This window comes from Hemicordylus capensis, chromosome 8 (genome assembly GCF_027244095.1).
Source record: "Hemicordylus capensis ecotype Gifberg chromosome 8, rHemCap1.1.pri, whole genome shotgun sequence".
Taxonomy (NCBI): domain Eukaryota; kingdom Metazoa; phylum Chordata; class Lepidosauria; order Squamata; family Cordylidae; genus Hemicordylus; species Hemicordylus capensis.
Genome location: NC_069664.1, coordinates 18377548 through 18404704, shown reverse-complemented (window position 1 = coordinate 18404704; position 27157 = coordinate 18377548). Strand labels below are relative to the sequence as shown.

The window sequence follows — 27157 nt, the reverse complement described above, 5'->3', positions numbered from 1 at the left end:
AAAGCATACAAGCAATAGGAAATATCACACAGGCGGTATTCTGCAATAACATAGGAAGCTGCCATATACTGAGTCAGACCATTGGTCTATATAGCTCAGTATGGTCTTCACAGACTGGCAGTGGCTTCTCCAAGGTTGCAGGCAGGAATCTCTCTCAGTCCTGCCTTGGAGATACCAGGGAGGGAACTTGGAACCTAGATGTTCTTCCCAGAGCGGCTCCATCCCCTGAGGGGAATATCTTGTAGTGCTCACACTTCCAGTCTCCCATTCATAGGCAACCAGGGCAGACCCTGCTTAGCTAAGGGCACAAGTCATGCTTGATGCCACAAGACCAGCTCTCCTTCCAGATCAGTTCTCCTTCGGTCTGGAAAAGGAAAAGCATACAGTATTCCGCAATAAGGTTGGAACAGCTCGCTGGCAGTATTCTGCCCAGTTGCTCACTAAGAAGTAAACCCTATTCCCACCTTTCAGTGTTCTGGCTAGTGAATACAAAAGCCTTGGGATAACTGACACTAGGCCTATATTTTTAAAGTTGTTAAATTCAATTGATATTTAATAGAATGGCTGACACATTTCACAGTGAGACCCAGGCAGTTCTGAACATTGTGTGCCACTGCAGACCCTTAAAAAAACAACCCATCAGTGGTCTTGCACAAGACCGCTGTTGTGCAAATACTTAGACTGGCACAGGCGCAGTTCCGTAGTGCTCCTTCCACAATTTCCATGGGAAGCAGGGCTGCAGAAGTGCCCACTCGCTATTTTAAGGCATTTCGCCACAGCCGGTCTCCACAGCAATCCCAACCGCTTACCAATGCCGAGGTTTTACTGCGCAGAATGGCACCCACCGTCTCTAAAATAAGCACTTGAATTCCCAGTGCCTGTGAAAGATCATGTATGGATCCAAAACTATTTGCGAGACTAATCCTTTTTGTCAGCATGAAACAGAAATGAAATGCCTCATGGCAGAAAAATCAGTAGTTGTGAATCCTCACTTCACCGTTTTAGCCTTTGACTATTTGAAGGATGATAAAAAGTATTCAAATAGCTCCCTCTGCTGGCTCTTATAAGCAGAGCAGTACAGAACATAGCTAAAATTTCAAACATGCCTGGGTGCTTTCCAGATTAGACCCTGCAACAGGTCATGACGAATCTCTGAAGTGTGCTTCCACACTTCCTGTGCTGTGACACCGCAGTCCACACGCTGACAGCAGGGCTTCATTCAAATTTCCAATGCCTTGTTTCAAATTTAATCACTGCGATAGAGTGCCTTGACATCGTATATCCTGCGTAAAGAAGTTGCTGTTCTTTCCTGTTTTTTGTTTTCGCCTGACGGCTCCCCCTGCTGGGTGCTTTGCTCTTTATGTTTTGAATGCAATTTGCCTGAATGGAAGCATTTTGCCGCTGTTGAGCGGCCTACCTGGAAAGCGCCCTGATGTTTGAAATTCACACAGATGGCACTACAATTCCACTGCTTCAGATTAGGCATAGGACTGGACTTTTTCACTCCATCCTTAATAAACATTATTTAGATATAGGAGCCTTTTGGGGGAAACAAACAAACAATGGACACTTGAGAAAATGACCAGATTTAGTGATGGACATTATGGACAGGATACTCTTCCCCCTGGACTTGTGGGCAGAGGTCCAGTCCCAGAGGTGCTCTTACCCCTGGACTTCCGGGCCAAACCCCAGAGCTTTCACACCCCCTGGGGGCCCCCAAATCCTTTTTAGTCTATCCCAGGTGGTGTGGTCACATTAAAAATGTGTTAAATATGCGGGGGGGGCTCCAAAAGCCTTTAGGTCCAGGCTCCAAAATCACACAGGTGCACCTCTGTCCAGTCCCCTAGACCCCAGGGGCCCCCTCAAACTCCCCCAAGAATGCCCTGGCTCCTGGGGGCGGCTGTACCACTGCCAGCCGCGCTGCACCTGGCAGCAAAGCATGTGACTGTGCTCCTCCTGAGCATGGCTGCCAGCACCTGCTGAGGGTGGCCAGCCTGCTGCCTCCGCTATGGCAGCGGACTGTAGTGGGACCGGGCCTGCGGAGAGGGGGATACAAGGGAGGAACGGGAAAGAGGCCAAGAGGAGCCGGAGCAAAGAGAGCAGCCGCTGGGAGTGGAGCAAACTCCCGAGGCTGAGCAACTTCCCTTGGTGCCTTGTCTTGCTGCACATGGCTGCCACAAGGGGTGCTGCCTGCAAAGGCTGCAGGAGGGGGGCGCTGGAGGAGGACAGGAAAAACAGTGCATGTGGGCGATACCTTCCCCCATAGAAATGATAGATATACTTCTTTTACATCCTTACATTTTTGCGAGTTTAGTTCCTGTTTGGGCCCACGAGAACCCATGTGTTAAAAATACAACATGTGACATGGTGTGTATGTGTTGGGGGGTGATGCTTCTCTTGCAGTGGTGGTGGGATGGCCTTTAGATCCAGGCTCCAAAAATTACCTAGGGGCACCTCTGGATGTGGAGGGAGAGGGCAAATTGACTTCTCTTTTATCTCCTTTTCAAGTAACATACTATACTTCGAACACAAACCAAGCTGCCTGAGACTGATAAAGATGATATTAAATAACCATCTCCGGATATCATAGTTTAGGCACCAGAGTTAAATTTCTAGGTGCCATGGCTCCCTGGCACCTGGGATTTGTTAACCTCTGTGCATTAGCTGATGCACAGCACAGTGAGACTTTAGTCAAACTGCCTGTCTTTTAAACCACTCTGTTTCTGAGCCAAACTAGATAAGAGATTTGTGGCTTACTTAGAGTTCAGTCCCTCATCCTCTCTTTTGTAAATGTCAGTCAGACTGGGACATGGTTCGGGTGGGTAAAAGGGGGGGCTTAAACTTTTCCCCAGCAGTGTCCCAGTCTGCTCGCAGAAATGAAATGCCATTAAAGAAACAAGAAATAGGGGGAAACAAACATCGCACAGACACTCAGCTGATAACCAAGCTGGCTGGAAATGTGACATCCCACAGAGGGGCATGGCTGGCACCTGAGAGGGGCGAACAAGAGCCCTCTTCCCCCTAGCTATGCACCTGGTCCAGTCTCCTCTCCATCTATCTCATCTGAGCAATTATTTCTTTCTTGCTTTCAACTGGAAACGGTGTGTGCAAGAAGTGTAATGGAATGCGCACGTTCAGACTCTGTCTCCCTGTGGTCAGGTTTATCAATGCCCGGCGACGCATCCTGCAGCCCATGCTTGACGCGAGCAATCCAGATCCAGCCCCCAAAGCCAAGAAGATCAAGTCCCAGCACCGGCCCACGCAGAGATTCTGGCCCAACTCGATTGCAGCCGGAGTGCTGCAGCAGCAAGGAGGCAATCCTGGGACTAATCCCGACGGTAAGGATTGGTGCTTGGCTGCAACATTGGGGCAATATAGACGGGCCCACTGACCAAACCACTTTGAAAGGTAGATTATCTGTGTTTAAGGCTGATTGATCACTCTGTCGTTTCCCAATATTATCTATAATCTACAAATTTCCCCCCCCAAACCTTCACTCAGTGCTCTTCAGATAGTTTGGGGGAATTTTCTTAAGCAATCAGAACACCACAGGAGCCATTTTCCAGCAGTACACTAGTGCTCCATGGGACATTGGTTGGGAAATACTGGTCTGGAGATTGGTTTGAAGACACACAAAGTCTTCTCTCCAAAGGACTATTCACACATTATGTTCAACACTCGTAGAGCGAGTGTACAATGTACACAGATATAGATCTGCAAACAGGTACAGTCATTCACATGTTATGTTGAACGCAGGAACAGAAGTACACTTCCTATCTGTATTATGCATTTGAAGGGCCTGTATCCAGTTGCACTTTTAAAATGAACACTGGCACAATCATTCACACAAACACATGTATGAGCTTACAGACATCTGTATACTCATACAGCATAACGTCTGAATCAAGCTTAAAACTCAACCAGATATGGACCAGGAAGGGGAGATGTGAGCCAGCGTGGTTAGAGTGCTGGACTAGGACCAGGGAGACCCGAGTTCAAATCGCCATTCAGCCATGATACTAGCTGGGTGACTCTGGGCCAGTCACTTCTCTCTCAGCCTAACCTACTTCACAGGGTTGTTGTGAGGAGAAACCTAAGTATGTAGTACACTGCTCTGGGCTCCTTGGAGGAAGAGCGGGATATAAAATGTAAATAAATGAAATAAATAATTTTATGGAAAATTAAATTTCCTGGTGGAAAGGAGGAATACAAGTATAACTATTAACACATGTAACAATTGTGCTCTTTAGTGGTAAGCAGAACTCCTGGAGGAGCTTATCAGCTATTGCTTTTCGTTCTAGGCTCCATCAATATGGACAACCTGCAGTCTCTCTCTTCTGATAATGCTACCATTGCTATGCAGCAGGCCATGATGGCAGCTCATGACGACTCACTCGATGGGACAGAAGATGAAGAGGATGATGAGATGGAGGAGGAAGAGGAGGAAGAGGAAGAAGAGGAGGAACTGGAGGAGGACACCGAGGAACTCCAGACTACAAATGTTAGCGACCTTGGCTTGGAGCACAGTGACTCACTTGAGTAGCAAACTGTGGTCAATGGTGGAGCAGATGCCTCCCAAGAAGCCGTTTCTCCTGCTTGCCTAAGTCATTGGCCCAAGGAATTGTAGAGAGAGTCTGAACTTTAACATACAAGCCCCACATCCCTTGAAAGATGTAATTCAACAACACCCTTACCAAGTGTCCTGCTTACCTGCGGTCCGTTGCAGGAATGGACGTGAATGCACATTTCAGAGACCTGTCGAATGTGCAAGCTGATTATTTAAGTGAAGGACACACGTTTACAAGGCACATATTGTGGCCAGTTTTTTTTTTCCTTTGTTTTTGATAACAACAAAAAGTGTTTTTAGGGTAAGCTGTTTTCTGTATGACTGAATGTTTTATGGATGTCCTAATGCAATGCCTTTTTGTGACATGCAATTGAGAGGCAAGTCTGTTTTCATTTTCACAGCTTTTATGAGAGGTTTATAGATGCAAGAGAGAGAAGAAATTGATGGTTTTTACACAAAAAAAGAAACTAAAAGACTAAGGATTATAAATATCTAGATGTAGGGGAGGAAATCAAAGTTTGCAAATTTTAACAAACATTGAGAGAGTTTAATGCCAAGTAGACTCCTGATTGGTTCTGAAGAACTGGATGCCAAGTCTTCAGGATTCCACTGGGCCAGAGAGAGTCCAAATCCCATAGCAGACAGAGCCGGCCTGTGTTTGGTAGCTAATGTGAAAAAGGGATACCACACTGTGAGCTGAACCATTTTGCTAATGGAGTTGAAAGGCTGTCGCTCTATGAATGAAGTATCCTCACTTGTCATACAGTTCATCCCACTTTTAAGTATCTACGACCGGGAAATTGTGGCAGGTCTCACCAACCACAACCCGAGTATCCGGGGTTTGGCGAGATATTTTTGGCAGTTTTGTGGGGTCAGGGGTTGATTTGGGGGGCTTGGCGTGATTTGGGGGGTTCCCCTTCACTCCTCTTACGGACTCATGGCGATTTGGAGGGTTTTGGTTTTTTTCCTATTTTCAACTATATTTTGTGGTCCTTCCACAACTGCGATTCCCCTAACCCTATTTGTCATTGATTTCAATGGCTTGCCAACCGTGAGGTTTTCTCGGAACAGACCCCTCGCAATTGGCAAGGGAGGACTGTACATCTGGTTTGATTCCCTGTGGGGTCAGCTAAGAAAGAATGACCCTGAATAATTATGCTAATTGTTTAGAGGATCATAACTTGAGAGGTAACATTTATGGCTTTCTGCGTTAGTTAAATATGAACAGGCTGATTTCCAAGCATCTGCAGGTTCAAAAAGCAAAGAGAGAAACCATGGCTGGCTTAGGAAAATCATGAATTTCCACTCAAAGAAAGAAGTGTCTGAAGCTAAGTGGAATTGCTATCCAGATGGTGATATAAATGCCCTTTGTGTTATATCTAATCCATGGAATGCCTCAACCGGTGTATTTTTTATTTTATTTTTATGTCAAAGTTTTCTGCAGACCCCCAAAGCTTCCATATCAAAAGGCCTCCAAAAAAAACCAAGATTCCACTGGATGTGTTTTATACATTCAGGATAAGATCTCTAATGGCATTTTTCCATGGGCCACAGTCAGTCACAAGTGATGCTAAGGGCCAGGGAATACATTGCAGCCACAGTACAAGCAGAAGTTGCTTTACAATCTCCCCATGCAGCAATTCCCATTACACCAGGAGTTCTCAGACTTGGGTCCCTGGATGTTGTTGGACTTCAACTCCCATAATCCCCCAGCCACAATGGCTGAAGGATCATGGGAGTTGAAGTCCAACAACATCTGGGGGTCCAGGTTTGAGAACCCCTGCACCACACAATAAACAAGCTGTAATTCAGCAGTTCAGCAAGCTGTACAGGTGGGTTTGGATGCAATGCTAAACCTAGTTACACAAGCCAACTTCAATCCCAGGGTTCACATCTTGGTTAGATGACCATTCATAAACCACACTTAGAGTCATGGCATGGGTTCAAATGATAAATGCAATCTGGGTTACATGAAATAAACAGAAGTTCCAATTACATCTCAACTGACTTATGTTTTAGCTATTTCTAGTATTGTAGGGGAGAGAAATAAGTTGATCCATGCAGTGGGTTGCTGCACATATAGATCCCCTTGTGGTGGCACTTTAAAGCAGCTTCTGGGTGTCAGTCATAATATACACTAGCCTTAAAAATGCCTTTTTGTGTCTAAAGCTATTTCCCCACTTAAGAGTCCAAACATAACACAGTATGCGACTCAATAAACAGCCATTTTTAGTTCAAATGAACACATTCCTACAAATCTAGCTATTAAATCCACCTGATCTGGTGGGTATGCAATATTTTACACCTGTTATCAGGTATGCTCCCATTCTGTACACACACAGCATTCATTCATGCATGGGTTCCCTGGCCCTTTATTTCAAATTTCAGGTTACAGCTCTAAAACCAGTGATGGAATCTTTGAAATTAGTCCCTATGCTGCCTTCACTGGAGTGAAAAATATAATGGCTTACACCAAGGGTTTTCAAACTTGTCCCCTGGTGGACAAGTATAATCCATAATCCTTTGGCCATTGTGGCTGGGGGATTTGGGACGCTGAGATCCAACAACATTTGGGGACCCCAAGTCTGAGAACCCCTGGCTCACACAGTGCGCAGTGCAACATGGAGCATCACCCATGCTGCAACATCTCTGTGAACCACATCAGCACACCTGTGCAGAAAGGCAGCTCTGCCCTGTCGTAAAGTAGCTCAAACACAGTTGTATGACAGGATACCCATTGGAAGTCATGGGTGTCCTCACACAACTGCCTTTGCACAACTTTACAATAGAGCGGCGCTGACCTCCTGCACAGCTCTGTTGAGGCTGTTGAGACAGACGCAGCAGCGCTCCAACTGCTGGCATGGCATTGCGCAAGATGTGAGACGATATCTGCCATTTCCTCCTGGGGAACATGAAAACAATGTGTGCTATGCTTCTGCGAGCGTGAAAATGTTACAATTTCATACTTTTTAAAAGGAGAGTCACGATTATGCACACATGAAAAGTTCTTTTAAACATTACCATGGAGGTTGTGACTCTTGAGGCTTCTACATGCAGCAGTTCCAACGATAGTGGGGTTTGCCTAGCATCTGCTGACTGGAGGCACTGCCTCCAAATGTGGAAAAGCACCAGTGGGGAAACTGGGAATATTCCCCCCGCTTATGTGTTCATCACAGGAGGTTCTGTGCATTACTGGGCTGTATGGAAGGGGCAGGTGGTAATGCAGAGATGAAGAGAGGAGGGGATCTCAAAGAGGTGCACTAGGAACTGTTTATGGAGAAGGATGCATTTCAGATCAAACAGATATGAACTCATCTCTTGATGAAACTGGCTGTGTTGCCCCAGAGAAGTCACCCACTTTCAGCACCTGAATAAACCATTTCAAATGCACCTTCTGAGGTTCCCCTCTTCTCTTGGTTCTTCAGCTGGGTCTGCTCCTTCTTTCTTCGGTACAATTGCACTTTCAATAAGGAGAACTTGAAGGATCCTTTTGTATCACACAGACTCCTCTAGAGCCCACCTGCAGTCTAGCAGGTGGCATCTTCAAATAGATTGGGCATTGCCAGCCACCTGCCCCACTCTAGGAATCTGTCCAGGAGGTTCCACACCTGGAGCCTCCTACTCATTTCAATATGTGCATGCATTCCTGTCAGCACTGACCTGGATGGAACCCTCTGTATACAGGCAGGGGGGTCCATGTGCACACCTTGCCAAGGGCATGGATCTTCTCATTCAAATGCACAACTTAGAGTGCATCTACAGGGCAGATTTCTGCTCTAATGATGTTGGTATGTAGATGAAAAACCTCAATAGTAGGAAGTAAATAAACCAGGTACCTTGAGGGAAACACACACGTGCCCTTTTTCCAGCACCTAAACTTTGAATCCTGCTATGCAGGTCACTGCCTGCCTATATCCCAACATCAATGCAGTGGAAAGAGAACAACATTATCTCTGCAGAGTTGTGGTCAATACCCTTCAAGCTTGTTGGCCATGTAACACAATCCTATGTACGTTTACTCAGAAGTAAGCCCCACAGAGAGCCAGCTCAGATGTGACCATTAGCCTGCCATCCCCTTTACAAGCAATAAGGTTTGAGACCTGTCGCCAATGTACTCACCCCTACATCAGTCAAGGATGTGCAGATGGATTCTCCGTAAGTCCTTCAACTCACATGTAAGGGGGGGGGATCATCCAAATCACCCCAATACACATGCTGCAAAACCCTAATTAAACAGGGTTTTGCCACATGTGTAGAGGGGCCATTCGGATGATCACCCCTCACGTGGGAGTAAAGGACGTGCCAAGAACAGATTGGCACATCCTTTAATGATGTTACAGCAGGCTGTTCTCGGCACATTCCCACCTTAGTCACAAGTAGTGGGGCAGTTGGGGCCACGTTTGTTCAAAGTGGCCCATAGTTCAATGAGACTTACTCCCTGGTAAGCAAGCTTAGGATGCAGGTACAAGGCAGAAATAATCAGAGTGACCAGGACAACTTCGTATGTGGGCAACTTTGACAGACAACGTTGCAAATCAGCCTCAGCATACAGGAGAAAAACCCTTGCAGATGAAATCATTGGAGCCTTTTCAGCGGCCACTAAAAATTAACAAGCAGTAGCATAGCAATGTGGGCAGCATCCTGCAGCTAGATTTTTTTGGCAGCTCCCCCTCGCACCGGCTGCTGCCTCCTTCCCTCCATCGGCACCAGCAGACCTGATGTGCATGTGGCCAGAGCAGGGGGAGCTGCCCACCCATCTCTTTGCCCTCCATCCTCACTTGCACCAGCAAAGAACTGTGCTGTGGGTCAACGACATCCCGATCCAGCAACATGCACCAGGGTGCTTTCTAGACTAGCTGCTCAACAGCAGCAAAATGCCTCCATTCAGGCAAGTCGCATTGAAAACATAAACAGCAGGGGGAGCAGTCTCGCAGGAACTAACAACCCGAAAAAACATCAACTTCCTTACGCCGGATATACGGTGTCCTAGCTCTCTTATCACAGCGATTACATTTGAGATAAGGCATTGGCAATGTGAACGGCACCCTGCTGTCCGCGTAGGGACTGCAGTGTCACAACTCAGGAAGTGTGAAATCACACTTCCGAGATCAGACATGACCCCGTTGCAGGGTCTAATCTGGAAGGCACCCAGGTGGTGACATCATTCGCCCTCATCAGCTTTGCCAGCACCAAGGGTGGAGGGAGAGTGGGCAGACCCTTGGCCTGGCTCCTTTTGGGCACCAGCAATGGAGGGAGGGGTGGGAAGCTGCAGAGGGAGGCATTGCACGGCCCCAACTGTATTGGGCAGCCTGTGTTCACTGCACAGAGAGTCACCCAATGGTAGTTCTGTCCCTGTTCACTAGACAGAATCCTAAGTCCCATGATAACTGATGTACTTAAGTTGCTTGTGTTCCATTTATGCGAATGGGGTTTAGTCATGACCGACTTACTCCAGATCTTGCTCACTGTATGGCAAGTCTGACTTCACGAGGTCCTCTTGATTCCTCATTTTCCCCAAACAGAAGTAATTGAACAGAAGCTCCATATGGCTAGAAGCTCCATATGGCTAGGGCAGAAGCAGCTCGCCCTAACAAGCCACCGGGAGGGGCACAAAAGGAGGCACAGCTGCCTCTCCTTCCCAAGCTCCGTTTGCTCCTCTCTCTGCCATCCTACTCGGTTAGGGTTAACGCCAACCCCAGCATTAATGAGAGGCAGATGTGCTCCTTGATGTTGGGGTCTGGTAGGATGGCAGAGAGAGGAGCCAACAGAGCTCAGGAAGGAGAGGCAGCTGTGCCTCCTTTTGCACCCCTCCTGGCTTGTTCAGATGAGCTGCTCCTGGATTAGAGCTGCCAGCTGCAACTTTCTAAAGTGGCCACCCTGCCACAAAATGGTCATTTGAAGCCACTCTGGCAGTGACATGCTAGCCTTGGAGGAATGAATTTATCTGGACAGAAAGACCTTCCCGCCCCCAACCCGCAGATTACTTCTCTCGCTCATCCTTTCCTTCCAGTGCAAGAAAGTACTCCTCAATATCATTGCCCCCTTGTCACTTAAAAATATTATTTCTCTTTTTGTTTTGTATCTTTGTACATTGTGCTCAGGAAAAAGTCTCCAGTGTACAAAATAATAATAATAATAAAGCTGATCAGCTTCAGAGGAATGGTTGGGGGTCTCTGGGTTAGCAGCTTGTTAAATTTCCCTAACATGAATGTATTTCCCCCCCTGGAAAAAGCTGATGTTTCAATGTTTCAATAGACATCTAAGACTTCAATCATCTTATTTATAAGTGTTATTCAGTCAGTCTGGTTTTTTGCTTCCCTTTGATGCCATAACTACAGTAAGGCTCACTTTCCCAAAGGGAAGGAGGGAAGAAAATTTTCATTTTTGGTTTGTCTTCCTTGGAAACTCCATCCTTTGCTCACGGCTTGCACACCTTCCTCAACGCCAAAAAAGTCCTGAACTTCCAAGACCCATGTTGATATTTTATTACACTCTGAAAGCTTTACTTCTCTCTAAGAATTCCTTCCTTCCTTCCTCTCTCACGAGGCACAGGTTTCAATTTTGCTCCTTCTTTTGGCTCTTTGAGGAGTTGAGAGGTTTAATGAATCACTTTACATTAAGGATTGGATCAACAATAATTCCTTGGGAATGTATTAGAATATTGGTGGGTGTAAAGAGCCCGTTTTGGATACTGATATGGCATGAATGTAATATGTAATTTCATAGAAAATTCATTGTAATTTAGTATTAATTCATGTCCATTTATTATAAAGTGCTACCAGATGAGGTTTTCCAGCTGTATTTTATTGTGAGTTTATTTCTATGTTCTTGTTATAAAAAGAATTGGGAATAAAGAATAAACAGAAACCCAAATCCACTGAAGGGATATAAGTCCCAAAGCAGCTAGATTCCATTCTCAAAAGGTCATCAAGGCAACATTTCAGACTGAACTTCTGTAGTAGCTAACTAGCTACTGTAATGCTCAGGGGCGGCCCTTTCATGAGGCAAGGTGAAGCAGTCTCCTCAGGCAGTAGATTATTGGGGTATCATCAGAGTGGCAAAATGACCACTGCCATTGCATCAATCTGACCCTTGCAATCTTTGCCAGGAGTGCCTCTCCTCAAACTCCCTGCAAAGCTTGCAAGAAGCACAAGGAGAAAAGTGGGGCTGTTGGCAACTTCCCTCCTCCTCCCCCACCCCCACTTTCAAAGCTTACAAGATTCAGCTTTGAAAGGGGGTGGGCCCCCACCAGAAGTGTGGGGCAAGGCAGCATTTGACCCTTCACTTCAGGTCCCACAATACCTTGGGCTGCCCCAGCAACCTCCAATAAATGCCAGTTCAGTCCAGTTCCTTTAACGGAGGAAGCCAACCTACATGAACCTTTCCTTTGTGTGTGCCAATCAGTTGCCTCACTTGAAATGAATGAGGCAGCCCAGATGCACAGGAGTTCTGTTCTGGGGACACAGTGGGGAACTCACAGACCCAAATTAGCTGCCCAAGAAAGCATGACAACACTTTACATGATGAAACAGAAAAGGCGAGTTCTAATGGGACTGGAAAGAGGCAACCTGCATGCAAGATTGCATTAAGCGTTTCATTGTCCAAGGTTCATTGCTCATAGAAGGATGCTGGAGATTTACCACTGGTTCTGAAGATGAAAACGTTAAACCAACCAACACTCTCCAAGCACTGCTTCCTCTAAGGTGTGCACATGTGCACAAGCTTTTGGATGTCCGCTCAGTTCATTTTAGATCCCACTCAGTGTGCGCACACACTGCCTTGATACTGCTGCCCAGAACAAAACTCACTCCACACAGAGAAGAAACGAATTAGAGGGACCACTGTCTCCAAGTACCACTGGAGTTCTCCAGCCATGATAGGTGAGGGAATCTAGACTCTCACAGTTTAACACTACATTTCTTAGGAGCATCGTATCTAATTATTTTCCCTCACATCTGTAACAGGTATGGTTTTAGAAAACTGTTAGGAGAAAAATGAACCATTTTGGAGAGGCTGCAATCATGAGCAGCAGCAGAGGAGACACGAGTTGCCCAACCATCTCCCTTCCTGCTGTTTGTCTACTCAAAAATTGCTACTTCAACAGTCTTCCACCCATGGGAGGAAATAAATTGGGCCTCCACATCTTTTCATTTGTGGAAAGAAAAAGAGATTGGGGAGAGTGATTCTTAGCAGGGAAACCCACAGGCCCTCTCCTTGCTGCTTTTCTGTTCAGATTTACAGCTTCCCAAGGTCTTGAAAAGGCAGGGAAAGGAGCTCCCAGTCAGCAATTCCACAAACCGTTGACTAGGGAAGCCCTGCCAGGGCTGATGGGCCCATCCTCGGCATTGGCCCTGCCGCCCACTTGCATCTGTCGTCAGACACTGAGGGAGGCGTGTGTGCTTTGTGCATGCGATTGTGAATCCTAAGGGGTGGTCTAGCTCCCTCCGGCCATGGCCAAGCTCCCCTATGCCCCAACAGATATATGATAGCCATCTTCAAATATCTCCTCCATCTTCTCTTCTCCAAACTAAACATACCCAGCTCCTTCAAAGGACTGGGTTTCCCAGCTTTTCACCATTTGGGGCTATAGCAAGGGGGCAAAGGGTTAATGCCCCCTCTCTGTGCCATCTGCCATGATCCAAACGGTCCCATCAGTAGCTAGTAGTTGGGGGGGAAAGATGCCACAAACTCTCACTTGATGCCTCATTTCGCTCCAAGATCCTATGCAGCATGCTGTGCAGTCTGCCAAGTTATATATGTGCTCCCACAGCCGCCATGTTATGTACTCTCAAATGCTGATTAAATACTGCAGCCTCAGGGTGTTTACCAGACTACACAGGCTACAACCGCTGTAAAATGCTTTGGCTTAGTGGGATCGAAGTGACAACACAAAGGTGTTGCACAAATCCACCTGCAGGGGGAGCAGTCTTTTCTAATTTGCCAGAAACACCCTAAAATGGGAACATACAGCTTGCTTTTTTAAAATAACGTTGTAGGACTGTAACGAAGCAATAAAACCCGAAAGGCAGCATCGGAAATGTGAACGGCACCTTGCTGATAGCGCAGGGACTGCGATGTCGATACACAGGCAATACGGAAGGACACTTTGCAGATCTGCAGTGACACCGTAGTAAGGGTTAATCTGGAAAGCGCCCAGGACAATTATTCCTGAGTATTCTTGAGCACACCAATACCCTCCTGGCTTTTAAATCAGTGGAGACTAGAGCCCTGTCCAGACATTGTTGCACATGTCACTCATACATGTTTTTGTGTGAACGGCTAGCCCTGTTCATACATTATGTTCAGCACCTGTACAAGTGTACAGCGTACACAGGTACAGATCTGCACACAGGTACAGTAATCCACACATTATGTCCAACACATGCACAGCAATACACTTCCTATCTGCCCCATGCATTTGAGGGGCCTGTACCCAGGTTCACTTTTAACAAGAAGGCAAGTACAGTCATTCACACAAAAACATGCACAATCATCTATACACTTGTATAACAGACTGTTCAGATACGAATGCTGTCCCAAGTGTTCATTTGGAAAGTGAAACTGGCTACAGGTCCCTCAAATGCATGGGACAACGTGAACTGCTGTACCTCTGTTCAATATAATCTGTGAATAACTGTACCTTTGCACAGATCTGTACTTGTGTGTACCCTTGTAGGAGTGGATTTATTTTCTGCAACAAAGCTGTGCCCTACAAGAGGGGTCCATCTCTCTAATACAACTTCATGCAACAAACGTGCAACCTTCTGATTGCCCAATAATGAAGGTCAACCATCTCACTGCACTTGAATGCTTTATCACAGCTTTCTTATATATTGATGTAAAAGTTCTGCCGGGAATAGAAAGGGATCATTGGGCAGGGAGTGAGGGGGAAGAGGATAAGAACAGCAAACGCTAGGTGAAGAGCTTCCTTCGGGATCTTCAGTTGGTCCTGATTAAAAACCCAGCCAGCTCCTCTGCTGCCAATTTGCATATTTACCACTTTGAAGCTAGCATGAATATGCATGAAAACTTCAGCAGCTCCACTCGGTTCTTCAGAATGTTTTCAAAAGTACACTAATAAATAAAAATGAATGTTCCTTGTATGGCGAGGCAGAAGACGACCTTGCTCGTATTGCAACAACAGCAAGAGAGACGGCGGGGGGTGGGCCAGACAATGGGAAGTGCACAAAGAAGTGGTAACAAATTATTTTCTCGTCACCGCAGGGAGCTATGCAATGCAGGCCCATCAACCCGGTACGCCGTCTCTTTGGTGAGCAGTTTTTAATTTCTGTTTTATCTCCTTGCATTCCAGTCGCTAGAGGCTGCCAGCCATGCTTTCAATAAGCACCCACCTCTAAAACTAGAATAAATTGCTGTTTCCCAACAGTAAGAATCATTTGGCAATCTGGATAAATGCAATATTGTTGCCGTCTTTCCTCTCCCCTTGGTCTTCTCTGCTTTGTGGGGAGGGGTATGAACTTGTGCCTCCCCCAGTATCAGAGGGGAGTAAAGGGGCTTCTGGGCTGGGGTCTTCCCGATACAAGAAGCAAGGGAACAGATGTATTTTGACTGTGAAGTAATGCCTTTGACAACGATTAATTAGTGTGCATCTCCAAGCATTGAAAGGTTCTAACTTGGCCCTGTTCATGTGACCATATCCAAGGATATGCATGCTTGGAGAGGGAAGCAGGATTGCTCCCACTGGACCTACATCTTAATCTCCATACATTTCAGAACAGGGGTTCTTAACCTAGGGTGCATGGGCCCCCTGGGCATCCACGGGGAGTAGGCCCAAGTGATCTATGCAAAATCTTTGCTGCCACTTAATTTAAGTGCTTCCTAGGCGCTTTCCAGACTAGACCCTACAACAGGGTCAGGCCGTCTCTTCCTGTGTTGCGACACCACAGTCCCTACACGGACAGCAGGGTGCCGTTCACATTGCCAATGCCTTGTCTCGAATTTAATTGCTACGATATAGAGCTAGGACGTCATATGTCCGGCACAAGGAAGTTGCTGTTCTTCCAGGTTGCTAGGTGCGGCAAGACTGCTCCCCCTGCTGTTTATGTTTTCAATGCGACTTGCCTGAACGGAGGCATTTTGCTGCTGTTGAGCAGCTAGACTGGAAAGCACCCTAGTGAGCCAGAAGCCACCTAACGGTGCAGTGGGAAATGACTTGACAAGCAAGCATGAGGTTGCCAGTTCGAATCCCCGCTGGTATGTTTCCCAGACTATGGGAAGCACCTATATTGCACAGCAGCGATACAGGAAGATGCTGAAAGGCATCATCTCAGACTGCGCAGGAGATGGCAATGGTAAACCCCTCCTGTATTCTACCAAAGAAAAACCACAGCGGCAGGCGTGGACACTGACTTGAGGGCACACTTTACTTTAGTGAGCCAGAATAAAGCTGTTGAAAAGAACGATTTTGAGTATTTATTTCCACCCCCTCCCCCTCTATTTTTTACTGGAATCTGATGAAAATATATAAATGGAATGGGGGCCCATGGATAGGGCTGCCGTATGGAAAGAGAGGGCATGCATCCTGTACTCTTAATTGATGCACAGAAGAGGGAATTTCAGCAGGTGCCACTTTTCTTCACCCTGCATGACATTTTAAATATTTGTACCCTGCACCTCCAGTACACAAATACTCAGAGAGGTTTCCAACATTAATAAAATAGATACAATGTAGAATAAAAGATTAATAAAGTTAAACAATTTAGAAGGCCAAGCTAAAACTACATTAATAACTTTTTAAAAGAATTGTAAATTAAAAGTTATTAATAAGCTAAAAACTGAGAACTATCAAGACTAAATAATCTACTAGATATAAGGAGCAGATAAAACATTAAAAAGCCTATTTTAAAAGATGTGTTTTAAATTGTTTTAAACACACACACTCCTGTGCATCTCTTAAGACATATGGGAGGCCTGTCCACTTTTCTATATGGCAACCCAAGCCTTGAGAAATACTTGAGGATCTGGGTGGGGAGGTGAGTCCATGGATGCAAAATGTTACGAATCCATGTAATAGGTCAGAAGAGAGTCCCCCACATACACATAGGCACTAGGATCTAGGCATAGGATCTCTCAATCGGGGGACCCTGCATTTTGCAGCGTTCCAAAGCACACACACAGAGTTTTCATATATACATTCGGACATGCATAGGATCCATCCAAAGCAACAAACAGATGGAAGATAGCGGGCAAAGCAAATGGACACAATTCCACTAGTCCTCCATATCTGTAGATACAGCTGTATGGAGCAGGGCTATCGCATGATTTCAGGGGGTTGTCATTTATGGAGTTTCCTAAATGCACTCTCCCTGCAAAAATACCGCAACCTCATATTGAATGTGCACAAGTCAAGATGTGCACTCATCTTATCATAAGCCCAAATGCACAGAATGACCATTGCCACAACCAAGGTCAAAACTGGCAAGCCTATTTGGGAACGCATATTCAAATTAACATTTCCTTTTTGAGTGGGGTGTGGAGGTAATTCAAAGTCCTCTTGCTGGCACCTTTTATTTATGTTTTTCCTGAGCGTGTCTAGAAGCAGAGGATACAAAACCCATTGTATCAAGAATGTGTTTTAAAACAAAGTCAGAACAACTGTCAGAAAGGAGGGAATGCACAAAAATTAATGTCATCTCTCTGAAAGCTTGTGGGTGGGGTATTTATTTTTATCTCAGGGCTGTTGCAATTGGGCCAAATATTTTCTTTTTCAAATGTATGCTGATGGCCTAGATAAGGAAAGCTACCACTTAAGAAATTAGTTTATGGCATATTTTCCATAGGATCAATTCCTTGGATTCTAAAATACCCAGGCCAGTATTTTAGAATGCGCTTTCCAATCACGGTGACTATGTGGCCAAGGCAATGATGGCAACTTCACAAATGGTGATTATATTGTATTCTCTTTTGCCTTGTCCAGTTTTGTTCTATAAATATCATTTGTTCTATGGAAATCAGATAGCATATCATTTGCTTACAGTTGTAGAGCTGCTTCAAGCAGTCTAGGTTTTTACTTATTAGAGCTATGATTTCACAGCAGAGGGAAAAGGACAGTCGTCATATCTCTGTCTGACCCAGGGACACGCAACTTTGGCCTTCCAGCAGTTGTGGACTACAACTCCCATCATCCCCAGCAACTGTGGCTAATGGGCAGAGATTATGGGAGTTGTAGTCCAGCATCTGCAGGAGGGCTGAAGTTGTGCTGCCCTGGCTAGTCCGTCCCAGAAGTTCTGGAAGGAAGGAAGGAAGGATATTAGTGTATTTGTTATTGTATGCAAGGGAAGAGCCAGACCATTAAACCCTGAATATCTTCCACATCCTGAGAATTATTCCTAAGCCAGAGTCTCTGGCCCTCTAAGCACTGCATGAATTACATACATTTCCAATTCTGTAAACACAGCACTCAAGAAAGTAGCATGGTAGGCATCCACAAATCCACTAGACGAAAGCAGAAGTCGTGCTTAGGGCAGGAGGGAAGTGATTTGCGGCAGCAGGGCAGGGCTTCTATTCCCGCTTGGGATGGTGTACTTGAGTACATCATCCTTCTTAATAATGTCTGAATAGGGCTAGTTCCTACTAGTGACCGGAGGTGGGGAGGTCTCAGTTGGAATCCCAACCCATTTCAAACTCTTCATCAGAGGCCTAACAGGGTATTCTAAGCCATATAATCAGTATTATATACAGGCAGAAATTATAAGAGTTTGTGAACCCCAAGCAGAATAATGAGAATCATGCCGCAAGGTCTTACCATGATACCCTTGCATAACTGAAACCAGACTTTCCAAATGCAGTACAAGGCAATGAATTAAACAATGCTGATTCTTGAGACACAATAATGTACAAAGTATGGACAATGAGACTAATTCAGAACCAAATTGAAGCCAGAGTGTTCTTGGCACAATTAATGGGCTCATCCCAAATCAGATGCCTAACTAATTAGGTAACAAATAAATCAAAACCAAACTTTTTCTCAGCGCCATATAATATCCAGAAATAGCTATTAAAATATGCAATTTAAAAAACTTGTAAGACAAAGACAAAAATGAAAGCTAGCCAGAGTACTGTACAGTACTTGATATTTCATATTATACACTTGACCATAGGCCCTTTGGAATTTCACACCCCTGGTTTTACTCCAAATATAAAGGAAATATGGATACATTTTAAAACAAAACAAATGTCAAATATTAAGAAATACAAATTGCATGCTCTTCAACTCTGGATTCTCAGGGGTTAAAGCACCTCGCTTTTATCGTTGATGCAAACAAAATAACCAAAGAAAATACATAGAATTACTTACTGAGACCATGGTGATTTGGGATTCCTAAAGAAGCTGAAACCTTCTGCAGGCCTATAGTACTAGTTATTTTTTTTAAAAAGGTGCCTTGAGAGAGGGAATAAGGCTCATCTCTGCACCTGACCTGCGTTAAGGAGAAGGCATTAGGTTGAGTCCTTCTAAAAAGAACAGAGCTGGAACATCATTTAACCCATGAAGAGCCAGGTAGCTCTTTAAATCCAGCAGGCTTGCTTTACAAGTAAAACCTTACCTTGCAATTCAGGAACTTGTCTGATCAGCCCAGAAGGACAGGTCTCTAATAGTCGCGTGATCGAATTCCAGCCAAGGGCTGACCAAAGGGGACCCTGCTAGGGTTGCCAACTGTCCCTCATTATGCAGGATATCCCTCATTTCAGGGATGAAATGTTGGTCTCCATAGGGACAGCATTTGTCCCTCATTTATTCAACAGTATATAATTCAATTACATTTATGTCAATAATACTCAGGCTTTTTATTATTACCACTGCATATACTTCCCAGCCCACCCCCACAAACTTGTGCCCCTCTTTCTGGCAACGAAATGTTGACAACCCAGAGCCAGCGTGGTGTAGTGGTTAGAGTGCTGGACTAGGACCGGGGAGACCCGAGTTCAAATCCCCATTCAACCATGATGCTTGCTGGGTGACTCAGGGCCAGTCACTTCTCTCTCTCAGCCTAACCTACTTCACAGGGTTGTTGTGAGGAGAAACTTAAGTATGTAGTACACCGCTCTGGGCTCCTTGGAGGAAGAGTGGGATATAAATGCAAAATAATAATATTAATAATAATAACCCTAGACCCCGCTGCAATTTACAATGCAACATATTGCCGAGGTGTGTTGACCACTCCTCTTTTTCAAGTAATAATTGAGAGCAACATACAAGAATCTGTACAGGGCAGCTGCTGCTATATATAGACCATTGAAGCTCAGCTCCACAACTCACAGTGCCGGGATGGGTGGCTGGGTGGGCCTTCAGGCCTGCACAGTGAGGACGCTTGTGGCGCCATGAATCCTGGTTTCTAGCGGTGCAGCCATCTCGGAATTAGGGGTTGCCATGGCAACCTTCCAGAACAGGGCCAGGAACTGGCTTCAGTCTCCGGGTGAATTAGCAAAAGCAATCCCGGGTGGTTTTAAAGGCTTGAGGTTGTGAGATATTTTGCGGCGGGAGGAGGATGTTTCTGTTTTTCGAATTTCCAAAAATAGCTTCCTTCAGAGTTGGCAACCCATGCTGGAAACCCCCATCCCCAAGCCGAACAGCCGGGCAGGGAAGAGAAGACCTAAGCAAAACCCCCTCCCTTGGGTCCGCTCCTACGCTATAAACGGAGGGCCTGACCCATAAGCCAGCCAATGCTGCTTCTTGTGTCTGGGCTGGACCTCGACCACAAGCTGAGGTTCGCCGCTAGAGCCCTGCCAGACTGCTCACTGGGGCACTCTTTTTAAAACAACACTATCAAAAAGAAAAAGGGAAGAAAGAGCACTGACATAATTGCAAGGCTTGACCTGCGGCCGCCTTCACTAGCAATGAAGTGTTTGGGCCATCTCCAAACACAGAACTACCGGGGACGGAGGTAGGTGCAGGGGTTGGCACATGAAGCAAGCCTTGCATGAATAAAGTGGGGTTGTCAGCAAGAGCATCAAACACATGGACAGCTGTGTGGAAGGGTGCATGCACAGTGCAACGGCATCCCTCCCCCACCCACCCCGCCGCCTTCCTGGTGCCATTTTGTGAACTGCAGCTGAAACACCTTTGCCACTCAAAATGCAATATGGGAAAGCGCAAGCATGCACATGCATCAACACACATACACACACACACACAGAGTGGGAACCAGACATGTGGTGGCCTGATCTCTCCCCCGCCCTCCCCCCACCCCCCACAATTATTTAACAGGCTTTGGGGACCAGAGGAAAAGCAGCAGCATTGGGTATCATTCACCTGGTAAAGCAAAACAGACTTGTGGAGGTCCAGACAGCAGCTACTTGAAATAATCAGAATTCCAGGGGGTATAATTCCAAATATTAGGGAACAGAGAGTATTCCATATATACTGGTATTATGTGTTGTTGTTTTCATCATCTTAGAAGATTTTTTTCATGGTGTTTATTTACAGTTTATCTGTTCTGAATTATACAGTGGTGTAAGTTACAGTATTTAATAGCTATAGATATGTAAGTATTCCTTTAACACACACCTCCAATGAAGAGCTGTTGGTCTTGAAACATGTTGGGAAGCCAATTGGTTTTTCCCCTATTAAATGGTCCCCAGGGGCGTGGCTATAGTTGAGCAGATGGGTTCAAAGAACCCGGGCCCCCAAGCTCCAGAGGGGCCCCCAGCTCCACCCCTCCCTATTTTCTTCAAATATCTCCCTCACTCTGATAGGCCACCGAGGAGAGGGGCAAACACGGGCCCCCTCTCCCCTAGCTACACCCCAATGGTCTCCTGCAGATTGCAGAACTTCTGACTTCTGTACTTTCTCATTGAGTTATTATCATTATTTTGTTTCTGATGGTTTCCATAAATAGTTTTTAATTTCTGACAAGGAAACCTCTCTGGTTTTCATGTATGTTTTCTTTGCTTTTATCAAGATCTCATGCATTTACACAAATTACACATGGTTGTTGCAATTCCCTGGTATTTCATTTTTATTATTATTTCATATTTAAAACCCATGGTACACAAAAAGAGAAACAATGAGGAAAGTTACATAATCCAGAGCCATGGAAAAATAGAGAACCTACTTATGCAAGTTCAGTCTCATAGTTGTTAAAAGACAAGAGGGTTCTTCCAAACGACTGCTGCCGAAGGGATAAACTAGTCCTTGAGAGCAGGAGTGGCTATGCCCAGCACTGGCTCACAACAGTCTCCTTCGTAAGGAATTGTCATGTGTTGAAGAGATAGCCAGGCCTGCCAGCGATCCCCAGCCATGAGCCATTTTTGGCATTGCCCAAAAGCTTCTTGGACTCAAGTTCAGACTCAATTCCAGCTCAGAACAGAACTATGACTGTTTGGCATTGGGAAATCAACAAGTCCGCTGTGTTGAGGCTGAGACTACCTGCACAACTGCATCCTTTTCGCAGGATGGTCACTGAAGTAGGCTGCACAGTCATACATTCCTTAAGAGCAGACCAAAGAGAATCCTTTCTACATGAAAGGCTGTTTAGTGACATAGAAATGATACCGGAATAGGAGCCAGGACCCCACTTATGTCCCCATTCAGACCTCCTACAGCCTTGTACTGTACAGTCTAGGAGGGGTTTTGGCAGACATCACCTGTGGGTGCCGCAGTTCCATACGGCCTACCCATTTCTTGGCAGAAATAAGCTCAAAAGTAAGCCAACCATTGATTCCTGGAAGAATAAGTTTCTGGGACAAAGTAGAAACTGGAGAGAAAAAGCTGAGAGAAGCAATACACCGGATAATTGAACCCTGATCATAGCTGACAATTAAAATCAGTTCTATTGGCAGGCTCAGAGCCTCCAAGAAAGGGATTTCAGTCTTGCTAGTCATACTTGCATGGTTGGTAGGATAATCAGATACAGAGAACAGGAACCCCCACAGAAGAGGAATGTGGGTAAATGCAGCTGGCAAGAGAAAGAGAATCCAAGACCTCTGCTGCATCTGGTGACTAATTGTAGGTTTGATGGAATAATCGAGTGATATTTGGACAAGGTCTTGTGTTTTGTGTTGGGGGAGGTTCTGTATTCATCAGAATTGCACAGAGAGCCAATTCACATGACCAAAGTGACATGTTGTGGTCTGAGAAGATTTGCACTGCAGCTGGCTGCATACTGAAGGGGTCGTGCTATTGCTTCAGCATGCACTCAGCCTATATAATACACTGGTCTTCTGCTAATGGCCAGAACCTAAGGTAGTTTGCACCAGTGGCATGAAAACCTTTTTCTTTCCAAGAGAAGCAGAAGATGGAGGAGGGAGAGATAGAGAAAAAGAAAAAGTAGATCACTCTACACTACACATTTATGCCAGTGCTTTACTAGTTTAGGTATGCAACCTTTTGAGTAACACAGAACAAAAATTACACCATGAAACAATTGCTTGAACAGCTCTTAGTTCAGATATTCAAAAGACTTCACATGATGTACGCTGAACTATCCCCAGCTGTGCCTTCGCCTACAGCCATTGTTACCTGGAATCTTATCCCCATTATCATGGGCGGAAAGTGGGCTGCCATAGTCACGGAGGTCATCACCAGGAAACTGTATCTGTGTCCGGGGGGGGGGGGGATGACGTGGGAATATCTGTGAGAGACTATGCAAGAACTCCGGTTCCTACCTCCAGATAGTTTCCCTCACGGCTTTCAACATTGAAGCAATCCACAGAAGACTCAGTGGTCAGGTTGATAACCACCCTTAACTGGTATGTAAGAGTCTCCTTCGTAGCCACACACTGGGAAAGTAGAAAGGATGTTACACTGGTCCAAGTTTGAAGAACTTCCCATTTTACCTCATATTTTATACCTATTGCATTAATAGATAATTCCAAATCACTAACCACAGAATTGCATGGTAGCCAAGTACAATTCTCCTTTTCACGTGACACATCCGGAGATATGTCAACGAGGGGAGGGAGTCACCTTGTGGCTACTGTCCCCTGATCCCATCAACACATCTATCCAAAGCTGTGGACAGACCTATGCATGTACAACTATGTGCAGAGATTCTCTCTGCATGACCCTGCATTTCAGGCTCTCTTCACAGCTTCAGATGAATGTATAGATGGGAGGAGAGACCAGTGAACAGCATTACATCTCACTTGTGTAGTGTAGTGTAGTGAACACCACAGCTCACTTGTATACATTTGTGTTGCAAGTGTCAATATCATATGATGTGCTGTTTAGAGTGTAAGGACTAAATCCCTCTCTCTGAAGGAGGAGGAGGAATATCCTGAATATTTGTACAATGTATTTTTTCTCTGTGATTGCCAACCCTCGATACTTCCAAACTTGCCCTCCGATTTGTTTGTGGCATCAGTCTGCAGGTTCTTCACACATATAAATATTACAGTGCCAGTTAAAATTCAGTTAAACTAATAGCTGAAGGGTATGTAGTAATTGTACCTCATTTTACCCATTTTACTTTGGCTTTTAGCCAAAGTTGCAGGAGCCTCTATTCCTAGCTTCCTACAGCAAATGTATTTATTTATTTCTGCATAAACGTTTACCCAGAGAGAGATGGGGTGCATCTCGCAGAGAGGTTTTTTGAACATCTGAACTGGCTTTTAAAAATAGAAGAGTTCTGTGCATCTGGAGAACTTGTATGCCAACAAGACACTACTCCAGTTAAGATATCACTTTGCCTGAGTGGCAACCCTGTCCAACAGGGCAACAATTCTCTATAACAATGTTCTAAAAACTGTAAAGTTCTTGGCTACACAATATTGAACTAATACTGCATCACTATATCTCTTAATACTCGTTTCTAAATTCCATCTGACACCTATTCAGATGGAGGCAAGTTTCTTAATCAGTGAGCATAACTCAGGCGTAAAGAACTGCACACTCTCCATCATTTTAGCTTTTCTACCATCACATATTTGAATGGGGTCCCCTTCCATCCAATGAGGGATTCTAAAATCTATCCTATTTTCTGCACTGTACATAGTAAATTGCTGTCCAGCTCAGACAAAAAGATCCTACAAAGTACAGTCAAACGCTTTTCCCCCACAGTTAAGATGAAATTTGGTTTTTTCCTCAGGAGGATTAAGGAACAAAACAATTGGATTTTGAGCAACAAACCATCTCTCCAAGAAGTGTCACAACCTTTTAATTAAATGGAAGTTTATTTCAGTATTCAAATTAGTCTCATCGCCGCTTGAGGGGAAAGAGTTGGGCTGAGAGTATACAGTGGACAGTGAAGCACTGTCTCCCCAAGAGAGAAATACGAGCAGCATCTGTCTTCACTCATGCATTCAGACGTTTACTAGGACTAGAAACTGACAGCAAAGGAAATACTTTCGCTCAAGTTTAATCTGGGTTAATACTATACATCTTTAAATACACAATTCAGAGTTTACATTATGTCATGCAGTCCCTGTGATGGAATGACACACTGGCCTTGTTATCTCCCGTTGGTTTGATGGTGCTCAGCGCACGGAGCTTAGGTAGGACAGAGAACTGGAAGAAAGAAAGACAGTTCAGGAAGGGCAGTTTAGGACCAAGTGGATAATATTTGTCACAGCCTGGAACTCAACATCCAGCTTTCTCGGGAGGCATGGCTGACCCTGCAAGAGGTGGCCAACATATGTGAATGGGAAAGCTGAATTTTTAAAAATATATTGCTATGACCTCTGCCTAAGCATCTTCCACCTGTTGGCACAGTAGTATAAGAAAAGTATATGTTTCATCTTACAAAGTACACCGGCAAGCTGCTAGAAGCCACCATTATGACTGACAGGAAGACCTTGTCTATATCAGGTTTTCTCCAGGGCTCAGATGGGTTGATTTGCTGCATTAAGTTCCTGCAAACCAGACAGCAACTGTGCTATGTTGGTCTCCACTGGGTCACACAGCATGCGTCCAGACATGCATAATTTTAGTGGCTGTGGAAGCGTGTTCACTGTATTTGATCAGACGTAAAATCTTCTTAGCTGGGAACAAGGAGATCACGGACCCATTCCCTTCCACTACCCAAATCTTCAGACAACTGAAAACAACAACTCTGCCTATTTATTTATTATCTTTCTATACCACCTCATCTGTCAGCTCTGGGCGATTCACAACACAAAGGGTGTGTGTGTGTGTTATAAATGTACATTTTATTGAACAAATGTACATTCAGCACTTTCAGGGGGAAAGGCAGCCTGCTTGAAGACAGTACTTAATTTACTGCCAGTATTTTTGTCAAATGGTTACACAGAGATGTAGTGAAGCCCGGCCAAGCTGAGAGAGAGAGAGAGAGAGAGAGAGACTGAGACTATGGGTCTTGCTTTCTGTCTATTTCTGTATGCACCCACAACAGACCAGGGGAACTACACGTCTAGGATAAATGGTTTAGTGTCAGGATATATGTAAGGGCTCTTCCAGATGGCAGTAAAGTGCTGGAAGAGCAATTTTCTAAATGTGATTTTACTCCGTTTCCATCCACTTCAGCAGGTTTCAGTAAACTTAGGCAGTGTGAATTCATGCTCTGTTAACATGAACAGCAGGGTCCTGGCATGATTTTGTCAGTGCCACCTGCTGGCCAGTTCTTGCTTTCCATGAAGTACAGATTCCAGTACTATACTACGTTTGTGGTGAATGGTGTTTCTTCATGGAAAGCAAGAGCAGGCCAGCAGGTGGCACCGAAAAAATCATGCTACAGCCCTAATGTGAATAGAGGGTGGATTCACGGGGTACAGAAGCCTGCTGAAGTGTGTGGAAACAGTGTAAAATCACACTTGGAAATGCCACTGTCTCAGGGTTTCTTGTCACCAGCTGCAAGAGTCCCCAAAACGGACTCAAGACTCTGTTGATTATTGCCCCACTTTAAGGGTTTCTTTGGGCCTGATGTGTTGTTTCTGCTTCTCCAGGTCTGACTATTCAATTTCCTGCCTTCCAGCTCATTCTCATTCCTGGCATCTGCAACCCTCATTGGCATGGTTCCATCCTTAGCTCTGTCCCTGACTTTCAGTGGGCTCCTTGAACCCTGACTCTGGATTGGTCTGCTTGGCTTGTCCCTTGGCTTATTATTCTCCCAACCCTGACTTCAAGCAACATGATGCAGCCTTTCTTTATGTATCTTCTTGATACACAATCCTCCTGTTTAGCATGAAAGCTACAAACTGAAACAAACAGAAGTTCCCGTGTAGGTATGCCCTATGGATGATGGATGGCCACCGATGACAGGAAGAGGTCATGAAGCAGGGCTGCACTACTTCGGCCCGCCAGCTGTTGGACTACAACTCCCATAATCCCTAATTACTGGCCACTGTGGCTGGTGATGATGGGAGTTGTAGTCCTGCACAGTAACTTTCCCCTGTCATTTTCTTAGCGAAGATTTCTTGTGAACAGATCTCCAAAGAACTGGCTGTATCAGCCACACGCTGAAAAGGCCACACGCTGATCATTCTTCAGGATATGATTTAACAGAAATCTGACCACACTGAGAACGAGCTAAGGGTGGAACTGAAAGAAAGCAAGTAAAAATCTTGGCTTTTTACCCGGGCTTTTATATGAGTGTTGCTGCTGCTTTGTATCTTATGGTTCTATTGAACATATTTTTAAAACTTTTAATTTGATTTGTATTTTTATATTCTAATTGT

General features: G+C 45.1%; 2 protein-coding genes and 1 long non-coding RNA gene across 15 annotated transcripts in view; 1 reads left to right on the top strand and 2 right to left on the bottom strand.

Annotated features, from left to right (window-relative positions):
• The window catches only part of PKNOX2 (PBX/knotted 1 homeobox 2), a 212994-nt gene extending 208057 nt beyond the window's left edge, over window positions 1-4937 (top strand). For 5 of the 6 annotated variants that reach the window (XM_053269106.1, XM_053269107.1, XM_053269103.1 and 2 more), the window contains 2 exons: window positions 3160-3338; window positions 4302-4937. In XM_053269106.1, the coding sequence (XP_053125081.1) occupies window positions 3160-3338; window positions 4302-4543 (421 nt within the window). In that variant the 3' untranslated portion in view covers window positions 4544-4937. Of the gene's footprint in view, window positions 1-3159; window positions 3409-4301 lie in introns of all 6 variants that reach the window. The other variant, XM_053269108.1, reaches the window with a different exon arrangement.
• The window catches only part of LOC128333559 (uncharacterized), a 39818-nt gene extending 19827 nt beyond the window's left edge, over window positions 1-19991 (bottom strand). For both annotated transcript variants that reach the window (XR_008310971.1, XR_008310970.1), the window contains exon 1: window positions 19845-19991. This is a non-coding gene — a long non-coding RNA (uncharacterized LOC128333559). The remainder of the gene's footprint in view (window positions 1-19844) is intronic.
• Window positions 19992-21525: 1534 nt separating this feature from the next.
• FEZ1 (fasciculation and elongation protein zeta 1) overlaps window positions 21526-27157 on the bottom strand; it is a 58251-nt gene continuing 52619 nt past the window's right edge. For all 7 annotated transcript variants that reach the window (XM_053269115.1, XM_053269113.1, XM_053269114.1 and 4 more), the window contains one exon: window positions 21526-25031. In XM_053269115.1, the coding sequence (XP_053125090.1) occupies window positions 25015-25031 (17 nt within the window). In that variant the 3' untranslated portion in view covers window positions 21526-25014. The remainder of the gene's footprint in view (window positions 25032-27157) is intronic.